An 18,682-nucleotide genomic window follows, 5' to 3' on the forward strand; every position below is an offset into this window, starting at 1 on the left:
CTGTCTCATGCACTCAGAAAACTACCTGATATGTAGTTGACTCAGCATGCGATTCACAAAAGAACAAATGGAAATGAAAACCATCTAAACAGCAAATTGGGGATGGGGACATGACCTAATAGATAAAATATTGCTGTACAAGGGTGAGGATCTGAGTTCAAATCCCAGCACCTACTCATTCCTTGCTCTAAACCTACGTTCCTGGGCTTTGTGGCAGCAGTGTTTACAAAGAGTAATTTATAAGTCTCTCTTCTTTTAAACTATTGGTGGTACTCATGAGCCCTGCTCCAAAACAGATTTAGCAAATCCACACAGGTATGCTGAGCAGGGCCTAAATATTAGTTACTGTGTAGCCCGGTAAGAAAACAGAGAACTAGGCAGACCTAGTACTGTGCTTGTAGTGCTCATGTAACAAGTCCAACAGAAGTGACGTTAGGACACATGGTCTCTCAATCTGAATAGAATTCTGTTGAAACAATGGACCTTAAAGCAATAGGAATTTCTCCAGGAATCTCATGCTCAAAGAAAGGCAAAGCTCCAGCCAGATGGGAAACTGACCTTCCAGAAAGAGATTTCACACAGTTCAGGTAACTCATCAGACCACCTTGAAGGATGAGCCTGAAGCCCAGACAATAGTGGATCAGTGGTGATGGGACACAGCTTGACTGGAAATGCTAGACACACCTATTGTTAGCTCTCTATTAACTTGAGTCTTAGTAAGACCTCAAAGGTATACTTGGAAAAGCTGTTGTCTACTCTATCTCTTTGTCCTTTCTTGATGTAGCCACACAAAATGAATCTCATTTTTATGGTATCTACTATTGATTTGACTCTTTTACTTGGCTCATTGAGAACAGGTGGCAGAGCTAGGCTTGGGGCACAGGCTATAACATATATAAAACATATAGGGCATGGAAATATGAAAGTTTTTTTAAAGGAAAAAAATCAACAAAGCAATAAGTTGCAGTAATTCCTGGGGCAGAGCAGATCACTGTAGCTTGAAGTGGGGTAAAACTCAAAGACTTCCTCCATATGTACCAGCAGAAGAAGGCATGAGTGACAGCATTCTTGACCAAAGGCATGTCTTGTACAAGAAAAAAGGAAGAAAATATCCCCAGTATACTCAGAGCCAGAAATAGCAGAGAATGTGGGAAAATCCATGTCCTCTAAGTAACCAACCCTAAGCAGAAAGGACTATGAGCACAGTGGAACCACACTCACCCTCAGCCTGGGACATCCCAGAGAAGCAGCCAGACTACTGCTGCTTTTATGGGGTGCACATGAACCAAATCTGACTCCTTTATGTGAAGAGTAGCTTCTGTCATGAAGCCCAGGTTATGTGTGCTCTGCTACCCTACCATAGTCACATGGCCTAGAGCATATATTAATTGAGCTCACTCCCTTGTAGGGCAGTAGTCCACCCCTTTTCTTTGAAGCTTCTAAGAGGAGACGCCTTGCTTTGTCTGGCGAGATAGCTCAGAGCCTTCCTATACAGCTTTCTGAGGCACTAACTTCTTTTCTGGAGGACCAGTCAGCCCAGCATCTCGGTATATCTCTCTTCCACTTACCTCCTCCCCCAAACCTAGCCAGAGTGCAGCAATTCAACAAGGAAAAGCAGAGGAGGGAATGAAGGCTCCAAAGAAGGGACAACACCAGGACATCTAAGGCAAGAGCAGCAAAGCGCTTTTGTCACAGAACTGCTTTTTTTCCCACTTCCAGCTTTTCAGGCCTTGTGCTCCCTGTCTCAGCCACAATTTGTCCTTAGCAGGGATGCTGTCTTAGAAGCTGGCACACAGTGCTTCCATGTCAACATCCAAGTCCGTGGTTATGTCCCGGTACAGCTCATTCAAATAAACCAGCAGCCACTGGAACAGACATGCTGGCTGCAGTTTGTGATCCTTGACAGAATCCTCATGGGCACCAAGGTACAGTGACGTATAGTCCTGATTATGGTGGTGGCAGAGAGGGTATAATAGCATCAACAGAACCTACTGGAAAGCTTTTTCAAAAGGGTCCGATATGATCACCTGCTTCTGGGGTCTCAGGGAATAGAGCAAACACTTAAAATGAGGTTGTTAAATAAAAACAACCATTCTGAGAAGAAGGTGCCTACTTACCATATGTTTTGGACTATAAGGCGCACACTGTTTTAGAACAGGAAAACAGGAAAAACAGTGAAAGCAGCTATCGGGCCATAAGGTGCACCCTAATCCCGCCCACACACACTTTTGGGGGAAAATGTGTCTTATGGTCTGAAAAAAGATGGTTAAAAAAAGAAACAAACAAACAAACAAAAAAGGTCTTACAGAATACACGGCAATAAAATGGCAAGAACTGGTGGGGAAAACAGTGTTGTTATAAGGAACCGTCCACGGCTGCTATTCAGGCCATGAATGAAAACACTTATTGTTGGTTATCGGCTGAGCAACAAACCAGGACGTGAAGCTGAATGGGAGCCCACGGAAGCCTGAGGGGGACAATTTTCAATTTCAGAGCTGGGAGGACACCTGACAAATACTGACAAATGCGGCTCCCACACTGGGGCATTAGATGCCAGAGTCTCCGCTCTGTTCTTCCTCTTTAAAAATTTCTTTTCCTGCAGAGAGAAACTGAATTTCAATAAAAGAAAATGCCCATCGGAGCCACTTCCACTTCACAGGAGCTGTGAATTAGAGCACAGCCTGGCCCAGGAAAATAAGAGAAACTCAATTTGTCTATGGACATTGCCAAATTTCCAGTAAGATGACTCTGCCAGTAATCCACACCCATACACACCTGCCTGGCGTATTGGCTGTTTGTCATGAGAGCAGCTGAAAACTCTGCCCCTATTCCTTCCTCTGCTGTACCTAGCTAATGCTTCATTTCATAGAAGAAAACAAAGGTAGTTAAAAACAACAACAACAATAACAGCAAAAAGTGTCTTTTGCCCCATCTCTCAGGTAACACTGTAAAGTTAAAAATTAACTCCGATTTCACTACAAGATATTTTTATACTCCACTTGGTTCCTTGCTTTTCAATTAAATATCTGTGAAGCACACATTGCAGGAGTTATTTCTATTTCTCCAGAAGGAGGAGCATCAAACAAAGAAAGATGATGTACTAGCTTGTTTAAAACCAAGCGCCTCATTCATGTAGTGTTTGGTCTAGTGCCTGACAGCTACCCTGGCCTCTTCAACAAGGCCATTTGCCTCTGGTGTTCTAATCCAGTCACTGTAACAGGTTGCTGGGAAGGAGACCAGAGGAACACAATGGCATTGACAGAATCTGAGGATGTTCCAGCCAGCGTAAATATCTGGCCTTGGATGCTAAAACCCAATCATTACAAGCTGATCTAGGGCTTTGGGTCTGTCAGCCAGGAGCTCCCAGGAGTTGTCAAGGGACTCATATATAAATCAGGCCTCTCAGGAGCCACATCAGCCTCATGCCTGTGGTAAATCAATAAAGGGCTGTGCAGCAGAATAAAAAATGAGGATTGGTGCGAGCTACAGTCTAAGATAGCATGTCATCTCACTGCTTGAATTGTGTACCTGTCCATCAGTGTGTTGTCATCAATGGCACACTACCTACAGAGACATCTGAGATTCCCAAGAAAGGAGACATTCGTTAAGAGCTGTAATGTAGCTTTTTATGATGCTCTGCCCTTTTCCCGTGGCCTATTTCTTTGGTCTTTGTTCCTAATGCCCTCATGTATACTAACAGACAGTAAAGATTTTATGCCATTCCCTTACTGATGCTTTATGGCCACTTATGGTCAAATCTAGACTTACTCAAGAGTGTCAGCTGCAATGCAGACCTGGGGTTGAGTTCCTAAAGGCACTAGCCAGCAAGCTGGACCATTAGGAAGTATGTAGTTCAACAATAGGGGAATGTGTTAGGAGGGTTCAAAACCCAAGTGGCAGCCATCTGATGAGCACCTGATGATTAGGCAAAAGCCACAGATTCTTCATGCTTGGAAGGAAGTGCAAACCAACTGAGAATACCCAAATCAGGGAGGATGTGTGTTGACAGTATTTCTGTTTTGCAATAATACAGAGTTTTGACAGGCTCCAGCCACTGACCTTCCAGTGTACTTGTAGAAAATACCAGTGGGAGGCAGCAGTATCTACTGTTCTCCCCACCTACTCTTCTGGGTGGCAGGACACTTAACTTGCAACATTCTTTGGCACTGTGGTTTATAGGTTTCTATAGTGAACAAGAAGGCCAGGGGTTGAAGCTCCTACCAGATCTTGTCCAATTTTCCCCTCAAGAAACAGATGCTTCTTGGTCATTCTTATCTCTCAGCTTGTACACTCACATGGGTCTTCAAATCTGAGTAGAGGGAAAGACACTGATCTCAGGACAGACAACCACAAGTCCCCAGGCTCAGTGTTCACACATTAACTGCTATGACACTCATCTTTAAAAAGTAATGAGTAGGTAATCTACCAAAAACTACTTCAATGTCACAGTGCAAACTGAAGCACCTCCTCTCTTGTCTAAAAACCAAAGGCCAAGATCCTTAACCAAACCTGTCTGTTACTTAGGATTCCAGCTCCTGCTCCACTGAAACAAAGTTCCTCATAGCCTTACCATGCCACAGCCTCTAGCTGTTTTCCTCCAGCTTCTTGGCCCCTTTGCCTTCTAGTTATGCCCCTGTCAATACCTAAAGAGACAATGTTTTTCCAAAAAAAAACCAACTGTAGAAGAGTGAGGTTCTCCTTTACTCAGTAGCAACCATGTGCTATGTGAGGGTATCAACCTTCTCATTCAGACATTGCTAGCATTAAAGGGACAATTTCTTATCTCAGTGCTATGTAGCAAGACCAGTGAGTACAATGGCAGGTAATAATTAGGTTCCAGGAGAAAGGAAGAAAAGGATAGAAGAGGCTGTCTATACAATACAATTTTGCAACTACCCAATGTGGGTCTGACTGATATTAAATCAATTGTACATATTTGAATTCTGTTATTTGATCTATTTAGACGTATATGCACAAACACACACTTGGGATTTCTCCATAAGAGTTTTGAGATGTGCCTGTTTTGTTGATTATGCTAATATCATGTCACCTATTATTATAGGATCACACTTTATGGCAGGACTCTGCTGGCTTTTCTGTCCATACACAGATAAGCATTTTTTTTTTTTTGCTATGGAGCCATTACACATAAAAAGCTCATGCACAAGCTAAGTGCTTAAATTGCTTAAAGTTATCATTTTTCTCTTGAAGGATAGGTAATTCTACTGTAAGAATGAAAGAATTGATGGTCAGAGGGGTTAAGTGACACCTCTGATTTGCATCAGAGCATCATGGAATGCTAGGTAGAAGGAAATATTCAATGAATCAGTTTCTAGGAGCACAGAAAGACAGAGGCCAACTGGGAGCTGAAAGAAATCCTCATAGGGTTAAAATCATCATTCCCTGTCCTGGGACCTCAGGATACTCAATCTAGACTTGTCCAGTCCTCTGACTTCCTCTCACCAGAATATGATCTATGGTGAGTTCCTGTGCTCTTTTTGAAAATGCAAGGTGGTCTCTGAATCTCTAAGGAAAACCAAAGCACAAAGCCTTTCTGATTATGCTGATTCTACTTGTAAGGTGGGTCCTGCATCCTGGTGCCTGGATCTACTTATGGCCAATTTCTTAAGGAGAATGATACCTTAGAGGTTTCTGGGAGCCTGGGAGAAGTCTCCAAGAAGAGCTGCAAAGAGGGGCAGACAGTGGGCAGAGTGAAGGTTTATTGTTGAGTCTTCCTGTACAGCAAGGATTGCTCTTTCAAACCTTTGAATGTGATGATGATGATTTGAACTCTATCAGTTCTGCTCTGCTGCAGCTCAGCTCCTCCTCACTCTGCCTGACTCATCAAAGGATCAAGATGATGAAGATGCCATTTATCCTAAGAGACTCAAGGAGCTGATCCACCGTTGCAGGGAGGGATGGGACAGCACCACTTCTAGCCACCTATGCCTGCATCTGAGAAGAGTTGGCTTCAGAGGGCTGCTTAGAGAGAAGCTTAGTGCTTGCTGTCATCCCAGAAGCCAACCCAACAGTCATATTTTCATAGGCCTCAGACATAGCTATGAATAGACATAATCAAAAGACAGAAGCTAAAGTCAAGCCTTCAGTGTGGACACTGCCACAGTATGGTACACACACAGCTTCAGCAAATCCACATATCTCAGCACATCCACTGACTTTAGATTCAAGGTAACGGATCTTTCTGAACATTCTAGAAGAGAAAATAATGACTTGATGTACTTGTGTATATGAATGAATATGTGTATGTTGAACATACATGGGCTGGACCTAGAACCCCCTACACATATGTAACAGATGTATGCAATCTGGCCAACATGTGTGTCCTGTAACAATGGATGTAGGGACTGTCTCTGAATCAGTTGCCTGATTTTGGATCTCCTTTCCCTGGTTGGGATGCCTTGTGTGGAAGGTACATCTTTAGTTCTGCTGTGACATGAGATGCTAGGCTATGTTGGTCACTCTTAGGGGACTCCACTTCTCTTAGAGGAAGGAGGAGGGAATGAGGAAAAGGGGGAATGAAGATGGGACTGGGAGGATAGGAGGAAGGGGGCTGGGATAAGACTGTAAAATGATTAAATAAATAAAGGAAGAAATAACAGCAAAATAAGAAAGCGGAAAGTAGAAGCTGACTGATAGGGGTTCTGTCTATTTCCTGGTCTAGTTCTTATTTGAGTAAAGATTAAATGATGCTCATACAATTTAACAACTGAAAACACACACATACATACACAGACATAGACACACACACACACACACACACACACACACACACACACACACAAGTATGAGTCTACTTAAGTAGCAAAATAACACAGCATAAAATGCAAAACAAGGCACAACCTAGCTACATTTTCCTTCTACACTAAAAATTTCAAAATAGCTTCCGAACCTACTCCATCTTTTCTGGCCCTTCATGCTTTCTTCAGAATATTTATCATCATCATCTGTCCGCACCTTTATTACCGTGACTGTTCCATAGTGTTCTTACCACTATTGCTATTCACTTTTCATCTCTGGTCATCTTCAGAGGATAGGTGTGGCACTTCCAGACCCAAACATCCACGTTTCCCTGCTTACACACTTTTGTGAAGTCTACATAGCTTCAAAAGCAGTCACTTAGAGCCTTGCATATGGCACGATGGCTTTCCAGGCACCACTGCTGTCTCTTTGTGGCCTGTCTCCATAGAGTTGGAGGGCGGGGCCCACATGATGAGGATGGCTGCTCACAGCTTAACACATCTACTGTGGAATCACTCATCTGCAGAAGCATTCATGGAGATTCCAGATTCCAAGGCTCATGGCACTGCAAAGACATGATTCTTGCCAAAGCTTAGTGTTGGAGTGGGAGTAATGTGTTGGGATTTACACTGTTTTAAATTTTGCTCCCAAAATGAGGTTGATTAATTTTTTTTACTATTACAGTCTCTCCTTTTTGCAGGAGTTGAGATGTCAGTCAGTGCAATGGCTCCTTGCTCTTTGTGCCACTTGCTGCAAACACTGTCTGCTTCTTTTCACATTGCAAGGCCATTTCAAATTCCACGTTGTGTCCTGTTTGCTGCCTTAGTATTCCACTTCATTTGCATATTTGCCATGATGAGCAAGAGATATGTCTCTCAGTGTGTGTCTTCTTTTCATTCTTTGGGGCTATGATTGTATGTAGCATGTTCTACCTGACTGAGAATTTATTTCAAAACTTCTGTTAGCTACCAGTTTGGGGACACATACAGAAAAAGTGTCTTCTTCACTCTCTGTCATCATTCTAAGTACAATGGGGATAGTAGGAAGCCTCTAGGGAATGGAAGAAAGCAATTTAAAAAATATAATCCCAGCACTTGGGAAGCAGAGGCAGGCAGATCACTGTGAACTCTAGGCCAACCTAGTCTACGAAGTGAGTCCAGGACAGCCAGAGAAGCCCTGCCTCAAAGAAGCTAAAAACAAACAGGTTATAAAAACAAAACAAAACACAAAACCAATGTTAAAAGCATGCTTGGCTTTGCTAGTATTCTCCCCACAGCATGTATTTAAGGCTGTAGAGTTCCAGTTGGATGTGGTAGCTCCTTTCTATGATTCCTGGCATTCTGGAGGCAGATGGAGCAAGTGATGACCAGTTCAAGACCAGAATAGCCTACACAGTGAATTCCATACCAACAAAGGGTGAAATCTCCTTTGTCTCAAGAAAAACAAACAAAACAAATTGAAAACAATAACAAAAGATCCAACCCCACTTTGTTGGCGAGTGTTTGTCAACTTTATACAAAGTAGAGTCATCTAGCAATAGGGAACCATTGCCTTGATTAATGACTGATACAGGAGGGTCCAGCCCACAGCCGACAGCCATGGATTGAATAAGAAAGCCACCTTAGAACCATGGGAAGCAATCCAGCTTTCCTCTGTGGTTTCTGCTTCCAGGTTGGCTTGCCTCTCAGCGACAGACAGTGACAGAGGTGTAAGCCAAATCAACCTTTTTCCAGCTTCCAGTTGCTCTTGGCCATGGTGTCAGCAGCAGATAGCAAGCTAGGAAACTGCCAGCCCACCCCACTCCCCCACACAGAAACAGAACAAGCCAAAACTCCAGTTCTATTCAGTCAGTTTGTTATGGTGATGACAGCTGTGTGGTACTTTTTAAGACAAACTCTGGGATTTGGGGATGGGACTATCACATACCATACAATTTCCTATGAAAAGTTCCTATCTCTTTGTCCTGCTGCTGAGAAACTGTAAAATTATAAAATGTAAGACGCTTGTTTGCTTGTCCAGCCTTAGAGGCTTCTCCCTGTTCTCGTTACTGCTAACCTCAAGAGCTCCACCCTAGTTCCCAGAATAGTTACATGCAAGCTTCCAAATATCAAAAGTCCCCATACGGTTTCCAGTAACCGCCCTAGGGACCCACACCCAAGTCCCCACAAGAGGTCTCCCAACGCCAGATGTCCTTATGTCCATATGGTTTAACTTGATAAGCAACCCCACCTGCTTTGCAGTTTTTGCCTTTGAAACTAGCCTGTAACAGTCACTCGGGGTCCTTCACCTCCCGAGTGCTGAGGGACCCTGACGTGTCAGAAATAAACCTTTGCTTTTGCATCAGTGCTCCGTGTTTCGAGTGGTCTCCCGCAGCGACCCCCTTCCCGAGTTGGGCGTGAGGGTCCAACACTGCCACATCTGATCCCAGGGGTGGTTCAGATGTTTGCTATTAGTCACCCTAGTTCTATTATCTCCATCAGAGAAAAGGGATTCTCTCGTTGAAGTTTTGTTATGCACCTTGTTGTTCTGATACGGGCAGAGGCATGGCCTGTGGGCATGATGCTACAATACACTTTTCTATCCTCAAAACGTTGAAACCTCTTGCAACAATACTCTCCTGACCTCATTTGTTTCAACCCATCCCCCAATTTCTTCTTACTGTATTCCTCCCCAAACAACCCCGCAATGCACACAGACCTCTGAGGCCCCTGATCCCCTCTGTTCCACTTTCCAATGCACCATGAGGCTTGACAAAGCTTATGTCACTGACCACATGACAGAAACAATGTACAGAGAAGCACCACTTAATGACAAAGACAGCCTGGTACTGGCAGCCATAACACTTTTTTTCCACTGTGCAAACACCAGACTTCACTTTCTCAGGGTATAGCTGTCATGTTACCAGGCAACATTGCCTTGTGAGACCCTGTCTCGCCAGATCATTGATTGGTTATGTACTACCAACTTATCTAGAAAAACTTCAGCTAACAAGTGGTTACAAAGCTTGAGATAAATGTATCAGCTACAGAGTTTCTGAAGTTTTGGCACAGACTTTTGCGTGGACAACTCCCTGTTAGGTCATACCCACTGAACAATTCACTGTTCTTTATAGAGAGCAATGTAATTTATTCTTTGTAAAGATGGTGCCAAGTTACAATAACATAATAATACCACAGTACAAAAGACTAGCTAGCCTCTGCCACGGTATTATTTCATTATTGTAGTATTTTGAGGACTCTTTATGGTCCCATCTATACATAATTCCAAAACTCTGGAATCCATTCCTGTATGGCCAAATCTACAACCAACATCTCCAGTCATATTGCAGGACTTTTATTCCAGCAAGCCATGGGTTAGCAGTCATCAATTGAGGTGACAGTGATTTCTTTGTTATCATTAAATCAATTTACACTTCACTGGGTATAAGATTTTACATTGAAAATAAGAAGCTTGCTTGGTCTTTGTGTTTTACTCATAAAATCAACCAGCAAGAAATTTCACAGACCAATTCCTAGTACAATCAAAATGGATTTCAATTCTTCAACACAGTAAATAGTTATTATGGAATTTACTGCTGATTTCCCCCTGAGACAATGGGATTCTTCTACTTGGAGTACTTAAACTATTAAATCAGAACAAAGTGTAGCATCTGCGATTCTGTACGTTTGCCAACTTAGCAAAATTTTCAAAAATGTATTTTGCTGTGATGTCTTTGTTTTGTTTGGCAACTTGCCTCTTTGGATAATTTAAATGCTATGGTTGTATGTACACAGAGTGATTCACTTAATTGATCATTCATGTTTTCCTAACCATATGCCTGTCATTAGGGCATGTGATTTTTCATGTAGAAATTCACTGTTGCTAGTTGGCATTTTGGTACTTTTAATTGTGGCAATGAACCATGTAAAACATCAAAAGCCGTGAGGAGTGTACAAAAGGAGGTGTGTCTTGTAGAACTGGTGGATTAGAACTCGTACTGTTTGAAGACAGCTTGATGTCTTCCATGGTCTGATTCCACCAGCACAATATCATCAACAGAAACGAGAATCAGTGAGTGGGTTTCCCAAAACATCTTAGGAGTTTCAAGTATGTAAAGGATCACATATATGATTTCACTTGAAAATGAAAAAAAAAACAAAAAACCAAAAACCCTCCACAGTCACCAGTAGATGTGGACCAATATGTAGAATGATGTAACTCATAAATAATATTCCTTAAGTGACAGTACAAGAAGGCATAATTCGAATGCCACAGGTATTTCTACATTTTATATCATCAGGAAGAGGTGCATAGGATATAAAAAGATGCACTTTTAATGTTACTGCAACAATTCCTGCTGTGGATGTATATTACCAAGAATGAGTGCATGGAATGCAATTAATGCCTTTAGCCTGCTGTACATGACATTGTTTTAACAGCCAAGTAATTATCTTTATGAGACTTGATGACAGTCATTGTCCCTTCTGAAAAACTACACTAGCTACCAGCCTACCAGCACATATTTACAATTTTTTCATTTCTATTGCATTTCAGTACCCTAACTCATATTTTACTATTCCCTTGGCCCACAGTAAGAGAAAGGAAATAAAATGAAATTCAGATTGGTTTCACACACAATAAACATGCATTATGAATCTGAAAAATGCTATTGGAAGTACCCAATGTTCAATGACTATATATTTTAGAAGAATTTTCTCTAGGATATTATATGATAAAAGTCAGAGTCTAGAGGCATTCAGTTCCCCTAGTGTGAGAATGCTGCTTAGGTTCATGAAATAGCCACTTTAAAAGGACAAACTTATAGCTCTGGAATTGCACAATTTAGGTTACTGTCATCATCTTAGCAAGAAAATCAGCTAAACATCATTAATCTTTTATAAACAATGCACAGAAAAGAGAGGTATTAACGAACTACTAAACTAATTTCTAACGGTATCAATTTTATAAGTTTTTACATATTCAACTCAATCCTGTTTTTCCCATCTATGATTTTAGACATCTAAAGACTTTGTTTTTTAAAATGTATTTATTTATGTATTCACTTTACCTCCTGGGCATAGTTTAAGGGCCACAAATATGGATCATCAAGTTCAGGCACATGCTGTCAAGACTGATGACCTAGGATTAATCCCTTAGACTCAGATGTTGTTGTCTGACTTTCACATGCATGTTAGGGCAATGGGCATGTGTACATGTACACACACACACACACACACACATACACACACACACATACACACACACACACATAAAAAACAATAAAAGCATTAACATACTTATTCAAATTAAATTAGGACAAGAAGCCCTCTGATGTTCTAACAGGCACTCGATCTCTACTAAGGCTCCCTTCTGTATGAGTGACTAAGGCCTGAGTCTCTATTCCAGCCTCTGCCATTCCACCCCATCAGAGCCACTCACAACAAGAGAGGAATTTCCACATTGATGCTTTAGGCCTGTGTAATGTGCATATGTATAAAACTGTAGCCAGAAGGGCTAGTGTAAAAATCAACTGTGTATACATCATATCGAGGATCAATACAGAAGGGTTACCTACTTGGTATGCAAGTCACACGTACAACTAAATATATATTAGCCATATTAAAAACAACATAATGGTGTCATCAAATTTATAGATTGATTAATTTATCAGTATATGCAGGGACATGTATTCTAACGCTTTCACCAACCTCAATCTTTGACAGCCTGATCTCTGTCTCTGTCTGTCTGTCTATATGCCTCTCTATATATCTGTCTATCTATCTATCTATCTATCTATCTATCTATCTATCTATCTATCTCCATCCTCCCTTCTTTCCTGCTTCTTTTTGCAAACTCTCTAGATCTCCTTAGGATTCTCTGCTAGGATTAAAGTATACTAAACTGTCAGGAACCTTATACTGCATAACTAATGCCATATCATCAGCCCATCTGCAATAACAGCCTGGATGAACAGCTATAGCAGTGCTTCTCAACCTTCCCAATGCTGAGAACCTTTAATACAGTTCCTCATGTTGTGGTGGCCCTCCACCATGCAATCATTTTGTTGCTACTTCATAATTGTAATGTTTCTACTGTTATGAATTGTAATGTAGATGTTTATTTTATGATTGTCTTAGGCAACCCCTGTAAAAAAGCTATCAATACGCAAAAAAGTCATGATCTATAGGTTTAGAACCACTGATCTATAGAAGTGCTAATAATGAGCACTGTGCATTTACACTCACCTGAAACGTAGGTACTGAGGCCAACCTCTATCCTAAAGAAGCATTCATGTAAGCTCAGGAGTGGTGAGTGAGTGAGGGGGAAGGTTTTATTTAGTTGGATTAGATCCTCTTGTCTTAGATAATGCCTAATTATGCTAATTTTATAATAAATACATTTATTGGAAAGGTCACACATCATTGGTTTTCAGTAGGTTCAAAGCAGAAGAGCCTACTGAAAATTGTAGGCCCTTGTACCATTAACTTATTGATCTAAGGTACAAGATATATATCTTTGTAACTTCTATTCTGTATATATAAATCCCCTTGGCGAACACAATCAATTTGGTTTTTATATACAGAAAACTCGACATTTCTGGAATGCAGGACTGTGAGATATACATTTTTCACTTACCTTTTCTGCTGACTGCGCAGTGCCAAAAAATATCGGGATGAAGGCAAGCCATACGATACACGTTGTGTACATAGTGAATCCAATGGGTTTGGCTTCGTTAAAGTTCTCTGGTACACCCCGAGTCTTGATGGCATACACAGTACATGTGACCATGAGAAGAATGCTATATCCCAAAGAGCAAATGATTTGAAGGTCTGTGATGTCACATTTGAGAACTCCCCTGGCTTGCTCTGGGTTCATTGTCTTATGCTCATCGTAGTCTATGATGATGTTGGGTGGGTCAACCCCAAACCAAATGAAGACACCTAAAAGCTGCACCGATATTAAACTGGAAGTGATTGCCAGTTGTGACGTTGGGCTTATGAGTCTGGGAGCTGTCACCGATTTCTTGCCCTGCTCGAATATGCGATAAATCCGATTGGTTTTTGTTAAAAGGGCAGCATAACTAATGCACATGCCCAAGCCCAAGAAGACACGTCGGAATGAACATACTGCCACATCCGGCTTGGCAATCATTAGGAAGGTGATAATGTAGCAGAGAAAGATGCCCGTCAATAAAACATAGCTGAGTTCCCTCCCAGATGCCCTGACAATGGGTGTGTCATTGTAACGGATGAAAGTGGCCATGACAAAGATGGTGGCAATGATCCCCAACATTGCCAGGAAGACAGGAATGACAGCCCAAGGGGAGTGCCACTCCAGTTTGATGATGGGGATGTTCTGACAGCCAGTTCGGTTCTCATTAGGCCTCTGGTCGTAGGGACAATGTTGGCATGTCATCTCATCAAACTGATACTGGTATCCATCACAGGGCTCACAGGTCCAGCAGCAAGGGGTTCCCTTCTGTGTCTTCTTCCTCTGCCCAGGCTTGCATGGCAACGTGCACACAGAGGATGGGATCTCCCGGACGCCTTTGCCCCACTGCATGTCCTCTATCTGTATGTAGCACAAGAAATGAGACAAAGAAGTCAGGTCATTAAAAAGATTAAAAACCACAAAGAGCAACAGAGACAAGCAATTCCCACCATACCAAACAACTCCTTAAATTCCAACAATACCAACTGCAGCTAATACTAGCCCAGGGGATTCCCCAGAGCAGCTAAAGAGAGATGCATGGAAATGCACTCAACTCCATCTCCTGAGAAGGTCCAGCAGCAAGGGGTTCCCTTCTGTGTCTTCTTCCTCTGCCCAGGCTTGCATGGCAATGTGCACACAGAGAAGTCTCAAATTTAGCGAGTGGGTGGGCACACAAAACTGACACTAATATGGAAAACCACTCATCACTCAAACTAGGTGTTTAAACACACACACACACACACACACTTAATATTTTAGACAACATTGCAGTACTAGCCACTTAACCCCTATCTCCGATTTTACAGACCATGTAAAATCCCCTCATATTATGGTTGTGGCCATTGAGAGCTGTTGGAACAGCCAGCTCCACCATGTTCCTTATCAGAGGAAAGCAACAGTGCTCATCATTCTAGGCTGCAACTGAAGTAGAGCACTCTGCAGCCTGCAAGAAGTATTGGATAAGGAAATTTAAGGAATTGTGTGGTCTGAAAACATTTAAAGGTTTGCCGACCATCCCTCTAAAGACAATATTGAAACCGAATGCTTGTGGCACAGCAGAGAGGGGAAAGTATATTGGCTGCTTTGGAATATTGACTTTCTGGGAAAGTCATCACATTCAGTGGTGTTCTGGGAAACATTTCTTACTAGGGAGAACTTCATTGCAAAGCTGAATCCCACTGGCACCTCCCTTTTCCTTTGTGGCCAGCAGTTCATCTCCCTTGCTTTTTGTGCTATGAGTTCCTCAGGTCCCTTTTCTGCTCTGTGGGGCCAGAAAGTACACACTAGAAACCTGAGGGGTCATCCATGATTCAAGGCCAGACAAGTAGCACCCTGTAGTTCTCCAACCTGAGCGTGTTAGGGCTCACATGGAGGGGCTTTCATGAGGCTTGCTGAGATCCACTCCCAGATTTTCCTCAGTCATTGAGCTTAAAACAGGGCCTGAGAATGAACATCACTAATGGACTCCAGGTGACATTGCTCAGGACTGGTCAGGGACCACTCTTATCAACTAGTGTCACATTTCAAACTCGAAGCCATGAGATCCCTGGGTCCCTGTCAGACAATATAGTTTCATTTCATTTCCTGAGATTACAGGAAATAAAATGTATTGTTTTTGTTGGGCAGTGCTCCTGGCTGCAGGAATGAGTGTGCTGGATAAAGAGGCTGACAGAGAGAGAAACAGCAGAATAGAGGAGGCTATCTGAGGTCTTGGATCCACAATGCCTGCAGTAGACACTGCCATAGACTGCATCATTGTGTGAGGTAGTAGGTAGTATACTCACTCCTGCCTCATACCTTATCCATGGCACATGAGTAGTATTTGTACTTCTGGTGTCTGTAGCTAAAAGCCTGAGTACATGTCACACTGACTACCTCCTCCAGTAGAAACAACCTTAAAAAGATAAACTGCCAGTCAATTATTATATGAAATAAATCCCATCAAAGAGCTATGGCTGACTTTCTCTAATTGAATTTTTAATATTGACCTAATTGGAATTTTAATATAATTGAGCCAAAAGCAGATTAGAAAGATACTGGAAGCTTCAAAACATTTTTAAATCAATACTTTTTTAGAGATAAGGGAGGAAGGAAATTACTCTTTACACGTCATTGGAATTGTGGTGCCCTTAATGTGCAATGCAGTGCAGAGCAGGAAGCTGGCTCCCATCAACTTTTGTATATGAGCAATATACTAAGTCTGAAACAAAAGACCTAATTCAACAAACAAACAGGATAGCTTAAGGGGTAAGTTGTCTTAACTTCCTAACAGTTATATTTAAACTCGAACCTTAACCCCAAGAATGTTCTAAGGATTTTGCTATGAACTCATTTGCCTGAGCACAAAACCCACATCAGCACTGGTAAATCCAACTAAACATAAGCCATAATAAGTTCATTCACAACAGTATCTTTTGGAGGCAGTAAGTCATTGGCAGTCATCCCAAAGCCATAAAATTAAGGAAATAAAACTTGTAATAAGACAGAAAATGATAGGCAATAATGTTACAAGCGTCAGATTCTAAGAAGTAGGCACATTTAAAATTTTTGCTATTATTAACACAAATACTGTCCAATGTCAAATTAAAGGAGCCTAGTCATGGTTACTGCAAGATTAATGATTAAAGCCAATAAGTGGGTTCCATGAGTTGAATTTGTGATTATCTGATTCCAACATTAACAAATATCATTAAATTTGATCAATAGGCATTAGTGTAGGGCTCATATGAACATCAAAACAGTGGCCATTGCATGTGACAGCTGACTGCCACCACCCTGTGTTTCCCTCTTGGAATAAAATAAAATGCCTGGAAATTCAGAAATTTTGTTCTGTTCTCCTCAGTGTATCTAAATATACAGCAGGGCTATAACCACAAGCATTACATTGAGTGATTGCTTAATTTGTTTTCAATTTTCATTTAAAGTCGATTTCGACTCTATTTAATTACATATATTAAAGCAACAGAGTCACCTCTTGCTCCAAATGAACAGAAGTCGAAATTTACTCCCTGGGCTACTAAATAACTTGATTGAAAATATTATCCCAGTCCTGTGAAGGTAGCTAGTGGCCCAGTTTTTCCAGGAAATGAGATGCACATGACTTGGCTGTGCCTACTGCTATCTATGAAGTAATAGTAGCACTTTACTTTCTAAGAAGAAATCACAGCTACAAATGCCCATGAGTAACAACTGAAAAATGCTAGTCGTTTATAGTTATGAAAAAATCATATATAAATCTCATGCTGTTGTGAAACAGTAGAACAGTGAGTTTCCATTTTCTCTGTAACAAAGCCATGTTTCAGTTGGGTGGGAAGTCAGATTTTAGGCATAAACAGATTAGGTTAAAGATAGGGATATATATCATCTTACTTAGAAGACGTGGGCTTAAATGACCAGAATGGGGTGTATTTTCCTCCTCTGAAGGGGCCTGTCCAGCTTGAGCATCATGAACATGGCTTTGGCAGGCCTTTTCTCCCCACCTTCCCAAACCCCACCTTCCCTCTGCCAGAAATCATTAGACTACACTCCCAAAGGAAGTCCCCAAGGTCTGTTCCCTTATTTGTCCACTTTCTCCTCCCGAAGCTGACTACCAAGGTCCAGCTATCAAAGTGTTGATGCCCAACAATCAAAACCCACCTTTGGTTCAGCTAACTAACATACCCAATTAAAATAAAACTCTTCATGCTAACATTGAGTTTTCTGTTTTTTCTTTATAAGCTTTCACTTGCTTATGGGCCAAGTCTGTCTCCTCAGTGCCAAGCAGATGTAAAAGAACCATGCCACAGATGGCATAATTATCTTGTCCAAATCAGTGTACATACATACTTCCCTGAAACTTTAAACATGAAATGACAAGGTTTTCTTAATGACAACTAACTGTTCAAGGACAGCTTACTAAATACAGTCCAACATTCAAAAGAAGTAACTTTTTTGGCTTTGGGGTTTGGTGCATGCTGACCCTTCAACATGTCAGCATGGGCAAGAGGTCAGCAATACATTAGCGAATACACTAATGGTTGTGCAGAGAGTTGGGAACTCCAGGAGAAAAGAGAAGTGCAAACTCTCACATGATGAGTAATACTTATCTGATTTCTGAACATTTTTAGAAGGATGGACAGAAAAAGTATTAGATTTAGACAAGCAGGTTTGTTGATTATTTCTGACTTACTAGTGAGCAATAAAACAGTATTGTGGTGACCATTGGTTCTACATTCTGGACCTAACATCCTTGGTGGAGAACTGTTCTAACCCTACGAAAGAGTTACCCTTAAGGGATGAGTAGCTCTTAAAATGGCTAGAATTTTAAAAGCTAAATGGGGCACTGCCATACCTCCAACAATAAAATGAAATGAAAGAAAGTATTTTGTAAACATCCATTGATGCATGCATTCTCATCTAAAAGATGTTTATCCCTTCTTTCACACAAATACTTTCTTTCCAAAGTAAAGATTTATTATTCTAAGGACATTTTCCCTGGTGAAATTCCATTTGCATATTTCCAGAATTGACTCCATCAACCAAGCTTGCTGCTGCCTTAAACTGTAAAATTTCCTGCAATACTATTCTGACTTATTATAACTTTAACAGAACAAGGTAATTAACATAAAGCTTTCTACCTGAAGCGCCATTTGTTCATTAAAAATACATTTAGTCTGTCTATTTTACGGGCAGGAGAAAACTATTTAGAAATAAATGTACAGGAATGAAGCATTGTCTATAGAAGGACTGACGG

The 18,682-nt window shown here is 41.3% G+C and overlaps 1 protein-coding gene across 4 annotated transcripts in view; it reads right to left on the minus strand.

Annotated features, from left to right (window-relative positions):
- Positions 1-18,682, minus strand: part of GRM7 (glutamate metabotropic receptor 7) — an 861,915-nt gene that overhangs the window by 154,529 nt on the left and 688,704 nt on the right. For all 4 annotated transcript variants that reach the window (XM_084765938.1, XM_084765937.1, XM_084765940.1 and 1 more), the window contains exon 8: positions 13,375-14,310. In XM_084765938.1, coding sequence (XP_084622064.1) covers positions 13,375-14,310 — 936 coding nt within the window. The remainder of the gene's footprint in view (positions 1-13,374; positions 14,311-18,682) is intronic.

This window comes from Acomys minous, assembly GCF_964271855.1.
Source record: "Acomys minous genome assembly, chromosome: 17".
NCBI classification, from domain to species: Eukaryota; Metazoa; Chordata; class Mammalia; order Rodentia; family Muridae; genus Acomys; species Acomys minous.